The 19,480-nt window shown below is 31.2% G+C and overlaps 1 protein-coding gene across 1 annotated transcript in view; it reads right to left on the reverse strand.

Annotated features, from left to right (window-relative positions):
* LOC147066427 (kin of IRRE-like protein 1) overlaps positions 1–19,480 on the reverse strand; it is a 273,510-nt gene that overhangs the window by 210,218 nt on the left and 43,812 nt on the right. Inside the window, exons 3-4 of the mRNA XM_085956198.1 lie at positions 18,651–18,859; positions 5,581–5,694 (exon numbers count right to left, since the gene is read on the reverse strand). Coding sequence (XP_085812324.1) covers positions 5,581–5,694; positions 18,651–18,859 — 323 coding nt within the window. The remainder of the gene's footprint in view (positions 1–5,580; positions 5,695–18,650; positions 18,860–19,480) is intronic.

The following is a 19,480-nucleotide window of genomic DNA, read 5'->3' on the forward strand; positions in this document are numbered from 1 at the left end:
GAGTTCTCAGTAAGTTGTTTGAGTAAACAAACAAATTCAAATAATATTTTCTATTGAATTGTGCCATACACATATTCAATATAACAATTACGTGAAAGTTTATCACATTTTTAGCGATTAATTTTTAAATTTCGTAAAAATATATTTATTAAGTAAATTTTTGATATGAAAGCCTTGTTATATAACAAAATCACGCCTGTCAAAATAACAAGATTGTCTCAACCAAGTAAAGCGAAAAAGACATTTACGCAAAAAGTGAGTCTAGAGATTAGAAAATGAGTTAAAAATCTGACTTAAATTCAAATAATCTTCGTATCACGTTGACTTAAAAAAATAAATGGCTATAATATTTCTTGCTAGAATAATAAATTTAACTTCGTCAATCATTGATCAGTTCTCTATTCCGCTAGGTCTAAAAGTCACCAGAATGTTAAATAAGTATTTGGTTAAAACACTTATTTTCTTTGTTTTTTCCTCTGATATTTGATTAAAGATTAAACCTTTGATTTGCTAAGGATTGATATGCAATGATAACTTATACAAATAAAATTAGTTTTGGATACGCCATTAAATAGCTAATAACAGTGTGAATATTCAAGTGTGGTCAATATTTCAAGTGTTATGCTCACCCTTATAAAGGTAAATCGGTACAGTTCAGTTATGAGGAATACAGCGGAAAACACATTTTGAAAATACCCGATATACTGGATTCTTTGTTAGTTTAGGTTAGGTTGGGTTAGGTTAGGTTAGGTTTGGTTAGGTTAACCTAATAAATAATCCAGTATATCGGCTATTTTCAAAATGCTGTATTCCTCATAATCGAACTGTAACGATAAATCTTTTAATATAGAGGCAAAAACGGTATGAGATCTACAATTTTAATGCAATTCTCATTACAAATGACATCAGAATACCGAGTTTAATATGGACCAGTGAATCTAATTCTTTTGTTATATTATATTCTATTAATATTATTTAAAAAAAATAATTGAACAATTTAAAGTGTATGATAGCGGTTTTGGTTGTTAATAAATAATATGGAATATTACGCACTGTGTTCTAATAAAATTTAAAAATATATTATAGGGAGTTAACACCATTAAAGTAGAATAATATTCAAGTTACTATGTCTAATTTTCATATTTCTTTTCTCACAGTCTTTCCATCCTTCATAATTGTAATTATTATCACTCGTTATTAGCACTGTTATTAGTACTGTCAAATTAAATCATGAAATCGCATTTATGTGGTGGAAATCTTTTAAACAAAGATTATTATATTTATATTATCATACTTGAATGGAATTAAGATGGCGGCTTGCTCGCACGAACAAGTTTTCTCACTTCAGAATTTCCCTAGCGCATTATTCAATAAGAATCTAGTGCAATATCAGGTGGTATATGATATACATATTTGCCAATCAATTAACAAGATAGCTGAAGCAAATATCAATTTGTAATATTCCTAATGCAATAAATAAACAATGTTATTTTGACATTTGAAATACTCCATGAAAGTTAGTGTCAGGGGCGAACTCATATTTTTAAAGAACTATAAAAGAACTTTAAGAGAACTATACAAAACAAAGGTACCTATTATATTTACAATGCATGATCAACGATACTCTAAGATCAAACATGGTTTAATGATAATATAAATTTAATTTCCATCAAATACCTCTTTATCAAAACTTTAGAATTTAGATTGTAATATTATTATTGTAAAAACGAGGTAAAAAACGGCGTGAGTAGGAAGCACATTGGTGGCATTAATTTCTATGATGTGTGTTTTAGAAGAGTTTTCACACATATTGTGTAAACAGAATTTAGTAAAATATTTAAATTTACATACGGCAAACTTATTTTTTAATAAAATAGGGAAGGAAATATTTCAAGGTGAAAATGCTGTTAATGAAATACTGGTTTTGTTTTCATCGAGCAGAACTTTAAGACGAGAGCAATCAAGAGTTTAATATACAAACTTGAGGCGTTGTCGTTGGATGATAATATTATTTATGGTACACCTTTTCATTTAATTTGTGTGACACTCCTGTCAGAGGCGGGGGGATTTTTCCCCATCTAAACGAGTCCGCTATGAAATTTAATTAACGCATAGGTAATGCCGAGACCCGTTACCAGAGGCCGCCGCATGAATATAAATGATACGAGTTAATTAGTGAAGATGGAGGAGGTCTTACCACCGCCAACCGTGGAAATAACTAACAACTTCGCGTTTCTTCAAACAAACTACCAGGCACTGGCTTTTTGGCGAATATATAAATATACCAACGAATCTTCTCATCATATAAAATACAAGTGGAGAAGTTCTTTTTGGGCGGACATGCTCAGCGTAGATCAAAATAGAGCTTTTATTGCATTTTCAAACCATGATCCTGGACATTCCTTAAACGTTCTAGATAATCTATTTAAATAATTTTGAAGCCTTGTTATCCTTTATATTTATTTTAAACATATTTGATGACTGCAAAAAGTATTTTTATTACATAAAATAGTGTTCTTTTAAACCTCTCGATCTAATGTTTTAGAATATAGTCATATTTCAGTACATGAATGTGCAGCGGTGTTAAGATTTTTTTCCTTTATTAATTTTTAAACGCGTTTATAAAACCATTAGTATTTTATGGCGAGATAATTTTTGTAAAATATTTACGATACAAAATTTTATTGATAATCTCTGTGAACCCAAATATGACAAGAATTAGGCATTTTATTATTCAAAAAATGGGCAAGATTAACACATTTGAAGATAATTCTAAAGATACTAATTATAAGCTATGTCTTTGACCATTCTAGTGTGATAAAAATTCTACGAATAATGATTGCTTTATAATAATTATTGACCTAAGAATAAGGTTGTGTTTTTTTGAAATACGCCATTTCTTTTGTCATTCCCCAGTGGTTAAGATACAACATACGGCCATAGACATAAATTGACAAACTAAAATTAAAGTAAGGAGTAAGATCATGTTAACGTGCGTGTTTGAACATGTACCTAACCGAAAAACAATCTTTATAATCTCAATATAAAGGATAACAGGGCTTCAAAATTATATAAATAGATTATCTACAACGTTTAAGGAATGTCCAGGATCATGGTTTGAAAATGCAATAAAAGTTCAATTTTGACCTACGCTGAGCATGTCCCCCCTTAACGTTTACACTGAATCATGAAAATAATATGTATAATATACATAAATTGGAATACCTACTTCAGAATCATAATTACTAGAAAAAAATATACCTTTCGGGACTTGAATCTGCGTCCATCAGATTAAGCAATTCGTACAACGCCGAAATTTATCAACAGTTACTCCTGCGCAGCTATTCTTAACAGTTAGCACTCTAGCACGTTCAGTGACGTCCCGTGGGGGTAGGCAGATTGAGCGTCGCTTGGGGGCGGCAGTTACTCGAAGGGCGGCAAATTGAGGAAAATCATTTGGGATACATAGAAATAGCTACCTACACTTAGTAATAACGAAAACACCTTTCCATTGAAAAATTCAGCTCACTGGTTTTGTCTGGTTTGCGATATCTAGTTTACTTCCGTTGCCCTTCAACATCCTTGGTGACTAGAAATGACACGTGCAGATTTGTGAATAATTAAAGTCTGGCATTTTGTTAATAATGTATCCATACAACACATTTCTTAGATATTGGACTCGTGAAAGGATGATAAAAATACTATATAAAAAATAGGGCGGCATTTTGGCGCTGCCTAGAGGCGGCATTTTATATAGGGACGTCACTGAGCACGTTTCCATTATTTTTATTTCTCCAAATTAACACGGAAGCCATTTTATACACAAGGCGGTTATCTACATTAATTTAGTCGCATAGAGTCATAACTCACATTTTGCAATTTTGTCATTTTTGTGTTAAATATACAAAGTGATTCTAAAGGCATTAATCTAAATAAAGGACAATAATTGGCTATCAAAAGTCACTTTAAACCATGTGGAAATCGTTGACAAAGTTGACTGTATATAACTTACTATTATAACTCACATTTTTTAATGAATAATGTGAGTTCTGTCATCAAGGCCTTTCTAACCAATCAGGGAGCTATATTTATCATAATGTGCTGTGTGTCTACAGCCATAGGAGTTTTATATTTTATAAATTAAATAATGTAAATAAAGTCACTCATTAATATTCAAGGGAGTTTAATACTTTTCTTCTAATTACAGAAAAAAACTGCTCTGGTGTTTTTTGCGATTATCTCAAAATTTGGAATAATGTGAGTTACGACTCTAGGTACCTAACTCAATTGTTAGCTAATTCGTAATACGGTGAAAATTAAAGTTGATAAACACACGTGTGAAATAAGTTTTTATTCGGTCAAATTCGGATATGTTCGTGAAAGCGTATTTATTTTTTTTCCAACCGAACCATGAAATGTTCGAAATTTTGATAGAAACGTCAAACATAACATACCTAACCTAAAATTTTATTAACCATGTCATGGCAGCATGTTGTAAAGCAATTATTATATTACTACTAGTGACTCGATTTTTGACAGCTCGCGGGGATCTATAAATTAAGGCGGCGGCCGTGACGTAATTATTTTTCAAAACAGTTGCATCTTGCATCTCTATTCTCACTATGTAATTGATATACTCTATCTCGCTCTAAAAGTTAACACAGCCAAGAGCGGGAAAGTTCAGACGGTTAACTTATCGTAGCAATTTACTGCCTAAATATATAAAGTTATAAATATGATATATTTATCTCATTAAGCTCTTTTTGGATGCTAAGTGATATGTTAGAATAGCCTCGTTATTTTTAATATTGATAATCACCTTATATGACTTTGAATAAAGGTATTAATAATTTATATATTTATTTGATTCCTAGATGGCACTAGTGTCTCACGGAATTGTGGTTTCAACGTATTTCTACTTGCTAATATTTTTAAGGTTTGCTAATACTTCAGTTGAGGCATGGTCTAAAAAGATCGTGGCTAGGCGATGCGCAGATTGTGCAAATGACGCGTGCCGAACGAGATATAATTTGTCATAAAAATCCAACATGCGTCCATTTAATGTTATGTTTATTGTTATATTACTAATAATAATAGTATATTCATTGGCATGTTTTCTTTTTTAAGTACATACGTAAAGTTTATTTAGTCATCTTTACACGATTTAAGAATATTTTCATCCGACGCCATGACAAAACAAATCGATGTGCGGACACCTCCACTGTCGGTCTCCGATTGGGAACTAGTGAGAAATTTCCTCGCACCTAGTTTTGAAAATTATTTGCCGTTTCACTGAAGTAAGCTCTTCATTTTATTCTGTACGCTTTGTACATTAATAAATGCTATGTTCTTAAATCTTGTGTATTATTAAACAAAAAACAGTTTAATTAAATAACATGACAATATGATTATAATTGTCAATCTTTCAGGTAATCATCCTGCACACATATCAATAATATGCTGCAGTTAAATGTATTAGTTAGATACAACTGCGCACGTTGTGTACCTCAGTAATGAGATAATGGTATCAAGTCGTGTTTATATGGCTAAATTAATTAGAGCAAATGAAGCAGAACTAACCGCCCTGAACCGTGCATGTCAGCATTAAGTCGTCCCCTTCCTCTTTGGGGCCGAGTTGGCTGCCATTCAGCACGCCGCCCATACGGTCCACCACCACTGGAATGCCTGGAGGAACTGGAACAACGAGAAATGCATTGTTAGACATAAACCATTGTATTTCAAATATAATAGTGTTGTCAATGTATATCATAGGATTACATATATAAAATAAGTATTAGGATTACACTAATAATGTAGTTATTGATAACTAAAAATATTTTGATACAATTTATTAAAATCATAGATTGCATAGAAAATTTCATGGGGAATTGAGGTCCCTATGAGATTTATTTATATAAATAATTACAAGATAAAAAGAACTTTTTATATACCACGTTTTTAAATTTTCTGTTGAATCACATGAACTTGACAATTCTATGTATTAATAAATATAGAATACTGAAATGTTATTTTGACATTTCATATTGATTTCCATAGTAACGTACGTATATATTAATAATTTAGTTGCTAGGACCCACTGAGCAACTAATAATAGTTAGTAGTAAATATTACTTTTAACGATTTTTTCCGAAACATACAAAACAGAATTAACTGAAAATGAATTCAATTCTGCTTAAAGATGGCCAAATTTATTAAAAAATGCATTCCTGTCGTGTTTTGATATATTCTAAAAGTTTCGAATGTCTAGCTAGTCGGGAAGTTAGTTAAAAATCTTGGACAAACAAGCAAAAATCTGTACGGGACAAACCAGAATACGAGCTAATAAAAACATGGTAAAATGGTAAAATAGAAGTAAACATTACTAAGAGTTATATTGCCAACCAATCAGAAAAATGATGCCATTAAAATGTCGATGAATCATGAAAAATACCTATACACACTATATCATTGTTTATAATTTTGTAATTCATATTATTTGACAAAGCTGTATATTTGAACAAAACACGTGTTGTGAAATAATTTTCATAATATGCCAAATTAATTTTACACAATGGAATTCTGCCAATTAATGGTAAGTCAACCAATATAGGAGAAAACATTTTTTTAAACACTTTGTGTCTAACATGTGCCGTACATATTATACATTTAGTTTTCCTGGAAGTAAAAGCTCTTGTAGGTCTGAAATTCTGAATAAATCTATTTCCAAGAATTCATATCCAGGGGCTTCTTTCTAATTTTAGACTCTCGGTATCTTAATATCTCGCATTCAATATTATCCGTAGGTAATAATATTACGTTTGAATGAATATTGTGTGCTATAGTCATAACGTTGGGCAAAATAGCAGATCTATACAATATATTTTTTTTTAATATAAAATACGTATTCTACCAAAAAGGCCATTCACAGCAGTCAGCAATATTGATGGATAAAATAAATCAAATACATGAATAAATGATGGTAGTAAAGATGGTGAAAACCTCCTTTAACAAACATAGTGCCTAAATGTATGAATTATAAATAAAAAAAACGGACCACTGGTTCACATATGAAATTAGCTGCAAGTGAATTTTCATTGCAAGTTCATTTGAAAATAACTTCAAAATGTTAACTATGATATTTATTTGCCGATTTGAAGGTCGTGTACAAAGACAAATCTTCACTATAAGTAAATAGGTAGCTAATTATACTATAGTTTACCATTTTTATTTAGTTCAAAAATCGTGTGAATTTTGTGTAAAACGTGTTATAACAGCAGTCGAGCTAGTAATCACAATGAACATAAAAATGGCAGTTTGTATTAGAGAATCGGAATGCCAACTGAACGATGTTAATATTTATGAAGTTTACCAACTTAACTATGCTTCATGCGTTTGCTAAATAATTTTAAATGTCATAACATAAAAATATTGTATAAGGATCTTTCTATTTATAGTCAAACTTCTTAAGATGGTCCCAATAACAAATGAACACAGAAAGCATAATTAAGGCACTTAATAAACACAATTAATAAGAAGCGTGTACAGTAGTGAGAGAAATTAAAAATGTGTACAGCTGTTGGTAAAAGAGAATGAAAAATAAAATACATTTAAATAAAATACAAATACAGTTGTTCAGTTATTATAGAATGGAGAGTTTTAGAGAAATTTAATTTGAAAGAGGCAAGAGAACAAAACAGTTCTACTTGATCAATATATTGATTCCGAGATAACCAATGTGTTTGATTATTGATGGTGTTTATAATTTTAACAATAAATGAAATTAATATTGAAATATGCTTGGAGCAATAAAGTAGCCATATAGCGCAAGATTATTCCTATGAATAGCCTATAATGATTTTGTAGTTCTAAGAATTGTGCAACCGGTGAGGTTGTCGGCTACAGAGATTGTCTGTTCAATCAAAAAAGCAATATGATATGATTGGTACACACTGATATAAACAAATTTAATAATGGGAAAATCTTGTGGCAGTGTAGACAGTACCTAACAGATAGTATTAATAAAAGATTAAGTGAATATTAAGAAAAAAATATTACAATATGCTTGCTTGATGTGGTTTTGGTGCGTTGTGTATCGTGTTATTGTAGAGGTATTGTATAATATAACCTACAATTGTCATGTTTTTATCTATAGTCATTGATATACCATAAATAGAAAATAACGCAAACGGAAATACAACAGTTGTTTTGAGCCTTCCTAGGACACAGTTATCTTTCGGCCTTCCTACAAAATAGTTGACACGCACCACGTCTCTCACCATATTTAAATTTTAAATTAATGTAAATCTTTCAACCCAAACTAAAATCAATGTGACAGTCATTTCTTAGTGCCGTGTTTATCCGAACATTATTACTTCAAAATAAAACCAAGAAAATACCGACCCGTGTATTATTCATCATACCCCGAACATATCATGTCACACAGCCATCAAGCGACCTTCTGAATTTAAAATAAATATCGGAGGTATGAACAACACTACGTTCACCCCCCCCCCCGTATCCATATTATTGGTCATATTATACGACGGCTAGGAATCAAGGCAAATTTATTTGATTCACGAGATAAAAGATTCATTCATAATCATCATCATGTATTATGTAACAGTCTGGGGTGAATCCTGGACAAAGCTGTCATCCATATACCGATGTGTTCTCCACTACCTTCCTCGAATGTGAGTTGCCAATTGTCTGAGCATTCTGGATTACGTCATTCATTCACCACAGCCTGCACCGCGATTTCCTAACTATAAACTCGTGTGGCACCATACGACATGACGTAATTGTGACTTCAGCCAATACATGCTCGAGGCATGCCGCCCAGCGCGCAGTGCTCACCGTAGATATTATTACGATGAAATACCTATATGTGTATGGTGACAATGAATAGCGCCACTGTCTGAGTAGCGTTATTTTCTCGAGTGCTATTATCACTCCGGTAGTACGTCACAATGATGTCATATGACGTCATGTCGACCGGTAAGCTTGCACTCGCAAGTTCTAACATAGAGCCGCTGAGCCTCTTAACACTCGACTAGACTAGACAGTTTTGTAAAAACTTTCCGTGACGGCCGACACTAGTCAGCCAAGACCTTTAGCCACGAGCATTATAATTTATTACACAAACTGTCATCAAATATTTTTAATGATTTAGCCATTGCAGTGTTTTCTACAACACTCTAATAATTATGTCCTTCAGTACAAAGTTTTAGTACAGTTGAAGATTCATTTATTCATGAGGGGAAGGCTTGTGATTTGCTCATTGAAAGCATTAAAACAAACAAACCCTCATTAAACGTACCCCTACCTTCGTCTCATTAACATGGCAGGGAGGGGGATGCTTTAATCTAAAGTGCCCTACTAGGGTAAAACAAAAAGTAAGGAAAAAATAAATTACCTTCCCCAATTTCGAAAATATAAATTTTATACGGTGAATTATTACTCTATTATTTATTCATACTGCGTTATTTTGTAACGGTTATATTTTTACAAAAAAAAATATTTCTGATTATACAGAGTAAATACTCATATTTCTTTCCATATCGTCAGTTTAATTCTAACTTATTGTAACGAACAATGACTTTTTAAAATTGGCATTTTTAATCACAAATTTATATAGTTTTAACCTCTTTACAGTTATTGGTAGGCGTTATCATATTTATTCAAAATTTATAGGGAATAATGGTAATAATTATATTAAAAAACGTTAGCCCACAGTAAGATCCATAAGAGGTCCACTTTGAAAAAAATATCTATAATATTTTTTATTAATTTTTAAGGGCGGGTTGAATAGCATCTAGCAGGTGCCACCAACTCTTCCAAATTTATTATAATTACTACTTGAAGATTCTCGTCGCTTAATCACATAATACCGTACATTCCAGATGTATTCCCCATACCCAGACACTCGATAGTTTAAGTAAGTATAGCGATAAATACCTGGCCTATAGGTATAATTAAGGGTTGTTCACTTACTAATTATTGCGAGCTGTCACATCCACAAGTAGTTATCGAATGTGTTTGGCTTAACGGTCATAATCATTAGGACCGTTATTGTCTTGTCTTACTGACATGCTGCATTGGAATATTTAAGCAAACATTGGATGTCCCAGAAAATTGCACCAATATTTGAGTGCCTTGGGTTTTTGGTGGCCACAGGTCTTTCCTTACCTGTCATAGAATGCCGAGAGGATTGGAGTCAACATGATCATAGGCTATTCGACAGCCAAATCATCCGGGTCACGATCTACAGTCATGAGACCCTTACGATGAATATGAAGAAGTAATATGGCATTTCCTTAAATATTTTGTATATTTTCGTTTAATGTAGGGGGTCCGAAAAAGTGAGAAAAAGGGGTCAAATCGTCGTAATAAACTCACAACAATATAAATTAGACAATATAAAATTATTTTCCTTTTAACTGGTTCTCAAACGAGTATTTTCCGACTAACTTTCTCCAAGACATGCTCCAACTTTTATTTTCTTGAAGCTCGTAGGTCACTTCTGCTCTTAAAGCATATCTTGAATTAATATTTTGTTATGTCAACGTGTATTTTTTAAATAAATAAATAATATAAAAATACAACGGTGAAATTTCCTTTATAAAGAGATTTTTGAAATCGTTATGAATTTGAATTCCGCGCCTGGAAAAAATCAAATGTTGTTTTTAAAACAAAGGCACTGAGAGTTGGGCGAATAGCTGACAACTATTTCACCTTTCAAGACGTATATTATGTTATAATATAACTTTCACTAGGTTGCTGTAAATATGCTTTGCTTTAAATGGTAAGTGATTTGACGTTTATTTATATTGTATAATTGTTATTTGATTACCATCCAATCAAGCAGTAGAATACATCGAATTTTTGATTCACCCCCTGAATACCTACACTCGTTTGCTATTCAAGCATTTTGAGAGTTGCGTAAATAATATAAGAAAGACTGTATGAATTTTTCATTGCGCGAAAATTGCTTCTGCTCAGAGAGTAATAGCTCCGACGTGATATTTGCAACATTTCATTTTAGCGTTAGTATTACAAAACTTCGGCGAATATTCCTTTCTGTATTGCGTATAATATGATACTAACTAACATTCGTTTTGCAGGTATGAAATCTTTCAGAAAATTATCTGAATAAAGCAATATAAAGATATTAAAATTCCGTATATTAGAGATGTTTGATTCTGGCAAGTCGATTCTCTATTAATATTTAACTATATTATATATATAACAGCTGATGTAGATTACATTTTGTTGCTATTTATATACTAAAATAACTTCAGGAACATAAAGATATTCTAATGATTATTGTTAAAATGACTTATTTATTTATTGATTTATTACAATATTGTAATTAATTATGTAGATAATTAATAATAATTCAAGATAGCGATAGATAGATAATAAGAAGATTGATAATAAAAATGCATTTATCATATGTGAAAAAGATTTTTTCTATTGATATATAACATATCGTCACTGTTCTGGCAGAAGACACTAATTCGAAAAAATGACATATCGGCAGACTAAATAACCAACTTGTACGAAAAAACAAGGACATGGTTATTAATAATACACAAAAAAATATCGACCTAAACTGACAATGATGATTATTTAATACTCTTCAGCACAAAGGATTAATTTTGACCAAGATCCGTTGTGTGATTAAATAGATAATTAAAAACGACTAACGATGAATTTGAATGATTAATTTAAGTGGGTACATGAAAATGATTATTTGTTGAGTTGTTTTAACAAGACGATCACTTCGGTAATCCGTTCACGTGGTCGTGTCGGTTAATTCCTAACTAATAATGTGACCGACCACATTTCAATTTTAATTAGCATTATAAAAGAGGAGGCGTCGCCTGAAACGGTTTTCGACCGATTCATTTGCCGTGAATTACTTGGCGGTGCAACGCCGATTTAACAATGACATGTTCCCCTTTTTCCCCATTCCTGTTGACTCATTTATGCGAAGAATCTCACAATTCGGCCAAATAACTAACTATCTCAACATATCTATTAACATACATAACTTGAAAACACCTCAGATATAAATACACACTAGAAAAAATCATATTTGAAAAAAAATAATTACAAGATAAAAAGAACTTTTTATATACAACGTTTTTAAATTTTCTGTTGAATCATATAAACTTGACTTGACTAGCTTAACGATCAAAAAAAATTGTACCTGATAGAAATAATACTGAAATGTCATTTTGACATTAATTCATATTGAGTTACATAGTAACGCACTTATATATTAAAAATTTAGTTGCTAGGACCCCAGACCCCTCTAGCAACCAATAATAGTGGATTGGATTACGGATTTCTTCCGAAATAACTTTTCATACAAAACAGAATTAACTAAAAATGAATTCAATTCTACTTAAAGATGACTAAAAGTATTAAAAGAATGCATTGGCATCGTGTTTTGATATATTCTAAAACTTTAAAATGTCTAGCTAGTCGGGAAGTTAGTTAAAAATCGATTGCAAGATTTGTACCGAATAAAGAACCACCGGACAAATAAGTATACGACCTAATAAAAACGTTGTAAAAATACCGTGCTCGACGGGATTTGATTCCTTATAACCACTGGTATCGCGCTAACTATGCATTATCCAATTATGCTATGAGCGTCCTATCTAATTACGATAATAATTTAAACTAATAGGTCATACACAGGGAACTCAGAAATAATGGGAACTGAAATTAATACCTAACGGGTAAGGAGTAGCAAGAAACCAATCTCGAGTAAGGAATAATCCGGGATAAACTTAAACACGTATCAAGAATACGTCATATGTCAAATACTGACAACTGTTCTCGGTGTATGCATTGACGCTCATTTAATATTGGTGTATTAACCACACTATTGCACGTGCATAATGCGTGTTTCATTTTCATAGGACACATTCAAAACCCTGCATCAAAATGATGTGCATTGAATATAGCCTATCGGAATTCTATTTATTATCTGTTCTGTGGTCATTGCGCTATTATTGACTTTCAGTTTTTGTATATTAAATCAAGGAATATTAATTACGTTAATTACTAACCGACGCCCGGCTCTCGCCAAATATTTTAGTTATAACGTCTACTTGAACTTGCTAACAATTTTTAATAAATCATTTATTCTTATGATTTTTTTTAGTCGGTATCTGAGGTGTTTTCAAGTTATGTATGTTCAATAATATATGGAATGTTTCAATCTCAAAATCTTGTGAATTATTCGTTGAATAAAAAAGGAATTAATTAATTCTACTTTTTATTATTATACCATTAACTTTAACTTCGACGTCAAATAAAGTTGTGGCATTTTTAATATATTATAATATGAGTAAGTGTGTCATAAGTAAGGTAAACAAAAATAAAAAAAATACCTAGTTGTTTTGATGAAATTTTATTTATTTTTCATGATAAGCTCTTTTTATCTCAACATATTATCTAGACTGACAATGTTCAATTGGTATTATAATATCACGAACTGTAAAACCCAAAGGAATATACCAACGTGTAATTTGTAACTGACGACCATACAATAAGTTATAACTGATTTACTATATTAATATTAAGATAACACTAATCCAATGAGCAAAACAAAATACATCATCTTTATCAATAGTCATGATAGTTTGACGAAAGATTAACCATCGGTTTATAATTAATATTCTATAATATGTATGTTACTACTCTTCATAAAAAATATTTTGAAATCGTAATCGTTGATAAAATAAAATTCTTTCAGTTTCCTGGAAATCTTGTGCTTTATTTTGGGTCACCATCTGAACGTTTGTCATAGTAAGATGTTCAATTTTATAAATTACTCACAATCCAATAAAATTCATGACTCAATATTCTGGTCCAATTAGGTCTTATGCATAGATTGCCAAATCCTGTGATTGCGTAAATTAATAACTAAACCAACATTACGCACCTAACTGACCATGTTTTTTTATATTTAATATCCTAGCGTATTGAATGATTTTTTAAAAAAATTATATATTCATACAATAAAATCCTACATAAATAATAGTCTAATAGCCTACGTTGTAGTCACATTGATACAGTTTTGCTATCTTATTAAATAAACTAGATGTTTTTTGTAAGAATCTGACCGTAGATTATCATTGCGTACTGCACGAAAAATATTGCCTAACATTGAACACTGCATTTTAAAGCATTCGGTTTCAATGATATTGTGTCAAAATAAGTTAATAACAAAGTGTAGATAAAGGAAATCGATCATGCTTTATAACTTATAAATAAAAATGTTTTAAATAGTGGTTTGAATTGTCCACAAACTAACACAACTACCCGGTGTTGAACTTTCCTGGAATAAAACATGCAGCCTGACCTTGCCTTATCAACTTGTAACAGTCAAATAAAATGAACAAACAGTAATAATCACCGAAAAAGTCATTAACGAGACTTTTTGATAGATTTTATCAAAATTAATCATGCTATTATAATGTAAATTTAAAGATTAGGAGCGTGTTTTGGAACTGGGTTGAATTGTCCGCGAACGAATTGTCGCGCCCCCGGGTGTGAGGGGTAGTCGCAGGCCACACGAGTCAGCTGCAGCTAATTGGAAATCCGTTCTCACAATTAGTCAAGCTGTTTTTCCGAAATTAGTATGACCGGCGGGGGGAGGGTGCGGGCGGTCCACGGGACCTATTTTCATTGATTCGATTTGGCAAGGTCCGAATTAATCGAAGCGTGTGCCACAATATTAGGGTTACAGTATACATGTTTACGTTTTACATGACCGCTATCGCAAATCTTAAAGCCATTCGTGCGTATATTTTTTAACGGTACTTGTATACTATATTATGTCAGTAGAAAATGTTGCTTACTGAAAGGATTTAAATTATTAGTGGCCGAAAAGAGTAGGTGTACACTGGTTCAGTTAAATTGTAGTTAAAGTAACAGTTAAAAATAACCATATTACCTACTTCATTGATAAATACAGAAAATGAAACGATTTGTCGCTGCCAACTTGGTGAAGCCATCATGGCATAGGTAAAGATAAAATACATATAAGTACCTTACGATACAGTAAGAAGTAATCATAAGTTTAAAATAAAATACCTATCAAGATCTACTAAATTGACCGTCTTCCGGGATTAAATGGAAACCGGCTTCTGATAGGGAGTCAGCTGCTACTTTGAAAAATAATAATATATAATTTTATTTAAAAAATGATATAATAATTAATTAATGTCCATAGTGTGCACATAAGATGTGTAACAGACGTTAAACCTGACCTTTCCCCCCCCTCTTATGAGGCGATGCAAGAATTTTCATTTTAAAAGTTATAAATAATGAAGAATCAAAAAATCGTAACATAAGCATAAAATAATGTTTTTTCATAGATACTAATTTAGTACTAAGTTTTATAGTAGGTATTACTATTTTTTTTAAAAGCGATAACTTCTGTATTTCACTAAGATTTGATTTGTCCGTATTTTTTCCTCTACTTGTCTTCAATATTTTAGACTTGTTGGAGAGGCCATTTTTAAGAGGTAAAAAAGCAAAATGCACTGTTATGTATATGAAAGCAGACGTTAATCATATTATATCAAAATATGTTAGCGTAAATTGCAGTTAACATATAACATATTTTATATTCGACAAAAAATATAATTTACCAACGATTTGTTTTTAGATATGTATTATAAATTAATTTTCGACTTGGTCAAATAGACGGCATGCAGAAATTCTACTAATACGTAACTCCAAAATGTAAGTGTAATCAAAGAGGCTTTAACTAATTTGGTAAAATTCACGCATACAATACGTTCACACGATTATACACGTATTGTAAAAAATACACGCACACACTGCTAAAACTTGCAGCTATTTTATAAAGAACTGACATGCGTAGAATATACATTCAATTTTTTTTTCGCATTGATTCAAATATGGTACCTTCAATAAAACACTGAACTACCAAGACGATAGAATTTTATTGCCCGAGTTTGAATCACTATTGGCTATTACTTAAATATATAATTTAGTGTCTGTTGTCTTTTTTTCGTGAAATATTTATTATAAAAGGTAATATTATATTATAATATTCGCTGTTGGATGACAGATACGAATTACTTGGTCTTAACACACGAATTGTTTTAAATAAAGTTGTAGTGAAATCGCTGCAAACAGAATAGAATCAGTATGGCAATTATTGCAAATTATTGTTATAATATATATTATGATAGACACCGAAAGAGAAAGTTTCTGTCAAAAAAAATAAATACAAGTTATGAGCCTAAGTAGCACTTAAGAAAATATTTGTGCTTTTTTCCGTTGTGTCCATATTTTCACGCTAAGCTAAGACTAATGTAAAATACAGGAAATATAAAAATAAAGGGAAAATACGAAGCGTTTATGCGTAATATTGTCTCTATTAATAGGTTGTTTGTTGTAAATATTTTATCCCCATTTTATATAATCTACTGTTTGTTTTTTTATTTTATCATTGTGTAATTATATTTAATCAAAGTAGACCAAAATAAACATTTTTTTATAATGTACGGTGATGCAATAGGTGTGTATAATTTTCCCATAAACGAAATAATTAAAAAAATATGAATAACACAAAACAAATCTAGCTTTTTGTGGTGAAGCTAAATTTACATAAATCATGGTGATTTAATAAAGCCAATGATTTACAGAAAGATTTTCGAAATAACTTCAAAACAAACTCACAAATCAAAACAAATTTTCCTTAGCAGCGACGAAAACAGCTTGTGGTTATTTTCAATTTACAACATAATTACACGTTTGAAGACTGCCTTCTGAGAACTTGGCGTTTTGAATTGTTTTAGATTTCTTATGCGCAGTAAATTGAGTGATAAGAAAACATAATCTAGGTAAAATATTATAGATATGCCATGGCTAAGAAAAGAAAATAAAAACACGAATAAATTATTATTATTATTATTCTTCCGCATGTACCTCTGTTAATACTTTTTTTAAAATAAGAATATGTATATAATTAATATTCATAGTGTGCAATATGGTTAAGTGAAAATTGTACGTAAAACATTACACCGTGGCATAGTTTGTCGTTAGCTTTCTTATCGGAAAGAGATGACCGTATACCATACGGTTTCCGATTTTATTAGATTCAATATGAACATTAATTCAATTTTCATAGCTGATTTTGGCAAAATTCAAGAATGAAAACGTAACCTAACCTAACCTAACAAATAATTCAGTATATCGGCTATTTTCAAAATTTGCTAGCTGCTGGCTACCCATAAAGTGTAAACCAACAAGAACCGTGTTTTATTTTGACATGAATTTTATGTCAGTACTATACGACCCATCATAAAGATTGGACGTTGGATGGTCTTTAATATACGACCATATATTTTCGATTCGACATTTCAAGGTGAAGTGTGATACGGCAAACTGCATACGTTTCCGGACACGATGCAATATTATATTACAGACAATTTGAAACTATGGTGAAGTATCTACACATAAAATAAAATTCGACAGAAGATATTATAATACAGTGACAGGACAAATACCCTCAGAACAAAAACCATACTTCTAATGGATTTTGCCATCAAGTACCTTCGGTCGATAGTATTAATATTAAAAACAGGAATATTATTATATATTTTTAAAAACTCTTTTCCTTGACACAACTTAATTTATAGTGGATCAAAAACGTTACTTGACAAAATAATATTTTCAATATTTGAAATTAAATATTTTGTCACAGTATATCGCAAAATATGTACGAAGGTTTTTAGTATATTTTCAGATAATGATATTACACTTATTTTTCTGTGAAGGATTTCAATTATTATTATAAAAATTGTTAATTTTTATCCCCCTATATATCTCCAAAATGTGCAAATTAGTCGTAGATTATAAATTTGATTTTGTATTCATGTTTTGTTTTTTTCAAATTAATTGTTGTTCAATTTCTTTTAAACATTTTGCCACTAATTTTTAATGATCATTATATAGTTGTGTCAAGATAAGTTTATATTTTGATACGGGAGATTAATGTAAATGAGGTTTTTATAAATAAGGGTTTTTGTCTGGGGAGTAATTGAACTAAAACATAATATACATTATGCATATTGTAAAGGTTCATATTATTTCAGTAAATTTTATTATTTTATCGTGTGAGGATTTTGAATTTCAGTGATAAAATAAGACCTAGTTATCGTGTCAATAGCTATTCAGATTATATTTATTAAATAATATAAAACCATCTAGGTGTACGTAGTCACGTAAATTGCAATAAAATTATTTTGAATTTATCCTTTAATTAGCAATTACCAAATTATTAGACCATTATTTAAAAATGCCGATAGACGTATTTTTAGACCACATTTTTGTGGATGTAAATCCGTAATAATATAATATGTAAGTGCTTATAATAAGTAGATCATTCATATATATCTGTTTTAAAGAATAAAACTAAAGAACCTGCGATTGTCATGCAGCAATGTGTCGGCTTTTAAGTGACTAATATCCATTTCTCGTAAAACAAAAATTTGTCAAGTAATAATATTTGTTCATGAGGCGATCTAAATCCACATTTTGTAGAGCTAATTTATTATTAAAATCAAAGAAATGAAATAAGAAAATAATCTTACCTATCACAGTGAGGTTGTATCGAAAACTCATGGTCTGCGTATTACGGTAGTCAACACGGCACCTGTAGACGCCTTCATCGTGGCGCTTTACATCTTGGAGAAGAAGAGCGGCTGGTGGTGGAGTAGCTCTAAAGTGGGCTCGAGGACCGAACACCCCCGGAGCCGACCAGTGACGTCCCTCGGCCATTCCAACGCCACGTACGTCGAAACTAAAAAAGAATAAACACAATAAATTAATTATTATTCAATAATTAATTATTATTTGAGTAAGGGTAATGGCCTCTTTAATAGAGCGGCCGTCTCAAAAGCCGTGTTAAATTTTCAGTGTATGTTTAATCCAGCGCAAGGACCCAATTGTCAGCATTATCAGAAGACAGCGTATAAAAAATAAAAGTAGGTCAACGCCCACGATGGCCGCGCGGCTTAAGCATCAGCCGATAACGCCGTGGGTTCCATTATTGAACCCTGGGTAAATATAAATATTGTTTTTCAAATTATGTTTGAGTCAGACTGTCAGGATATGAGCATAATAGGTTGAGCAAGTGGCTAATATCCATTACTAGTAAAAACAGAAATCTGTTAACACAAACATCCACTCTGTAGAGGCTCATAATATGATCTTATAAGTATCGTACATGGTCAAAAAAAAATTATATTACCACGCACGCTTGCAAAATGTTATATCGTATTGACGAATGTTGATATTAGATACCATGTGGTACTGCGCTAAATTCTTATGAGGCACGTTTTAGTATACCGATTGCATTGACTGAAATAGTAGTGTGACAAATCAACCATTTTAAAAAAACTTCCACGATGATTTTCAGTGA

This window comes from Rhyacophila brunnea, unplaced genomic scaffold, assembly GCF_057557595.1.
Source record: "Rhyacophila brunnea isolate RB1 unplaced genomic scaffold, BYU_Rbru_1.0 scaffold_5, whole genome shotgun sequence".
NCBI classification, from domain to species: domain Eukaryota; kingdom Metazoa; phylum Arthropoda; class Insecta; order Trichoptera; family Rhyacophilidae; genus Rhyacophila; species Rhyacophila brunnea.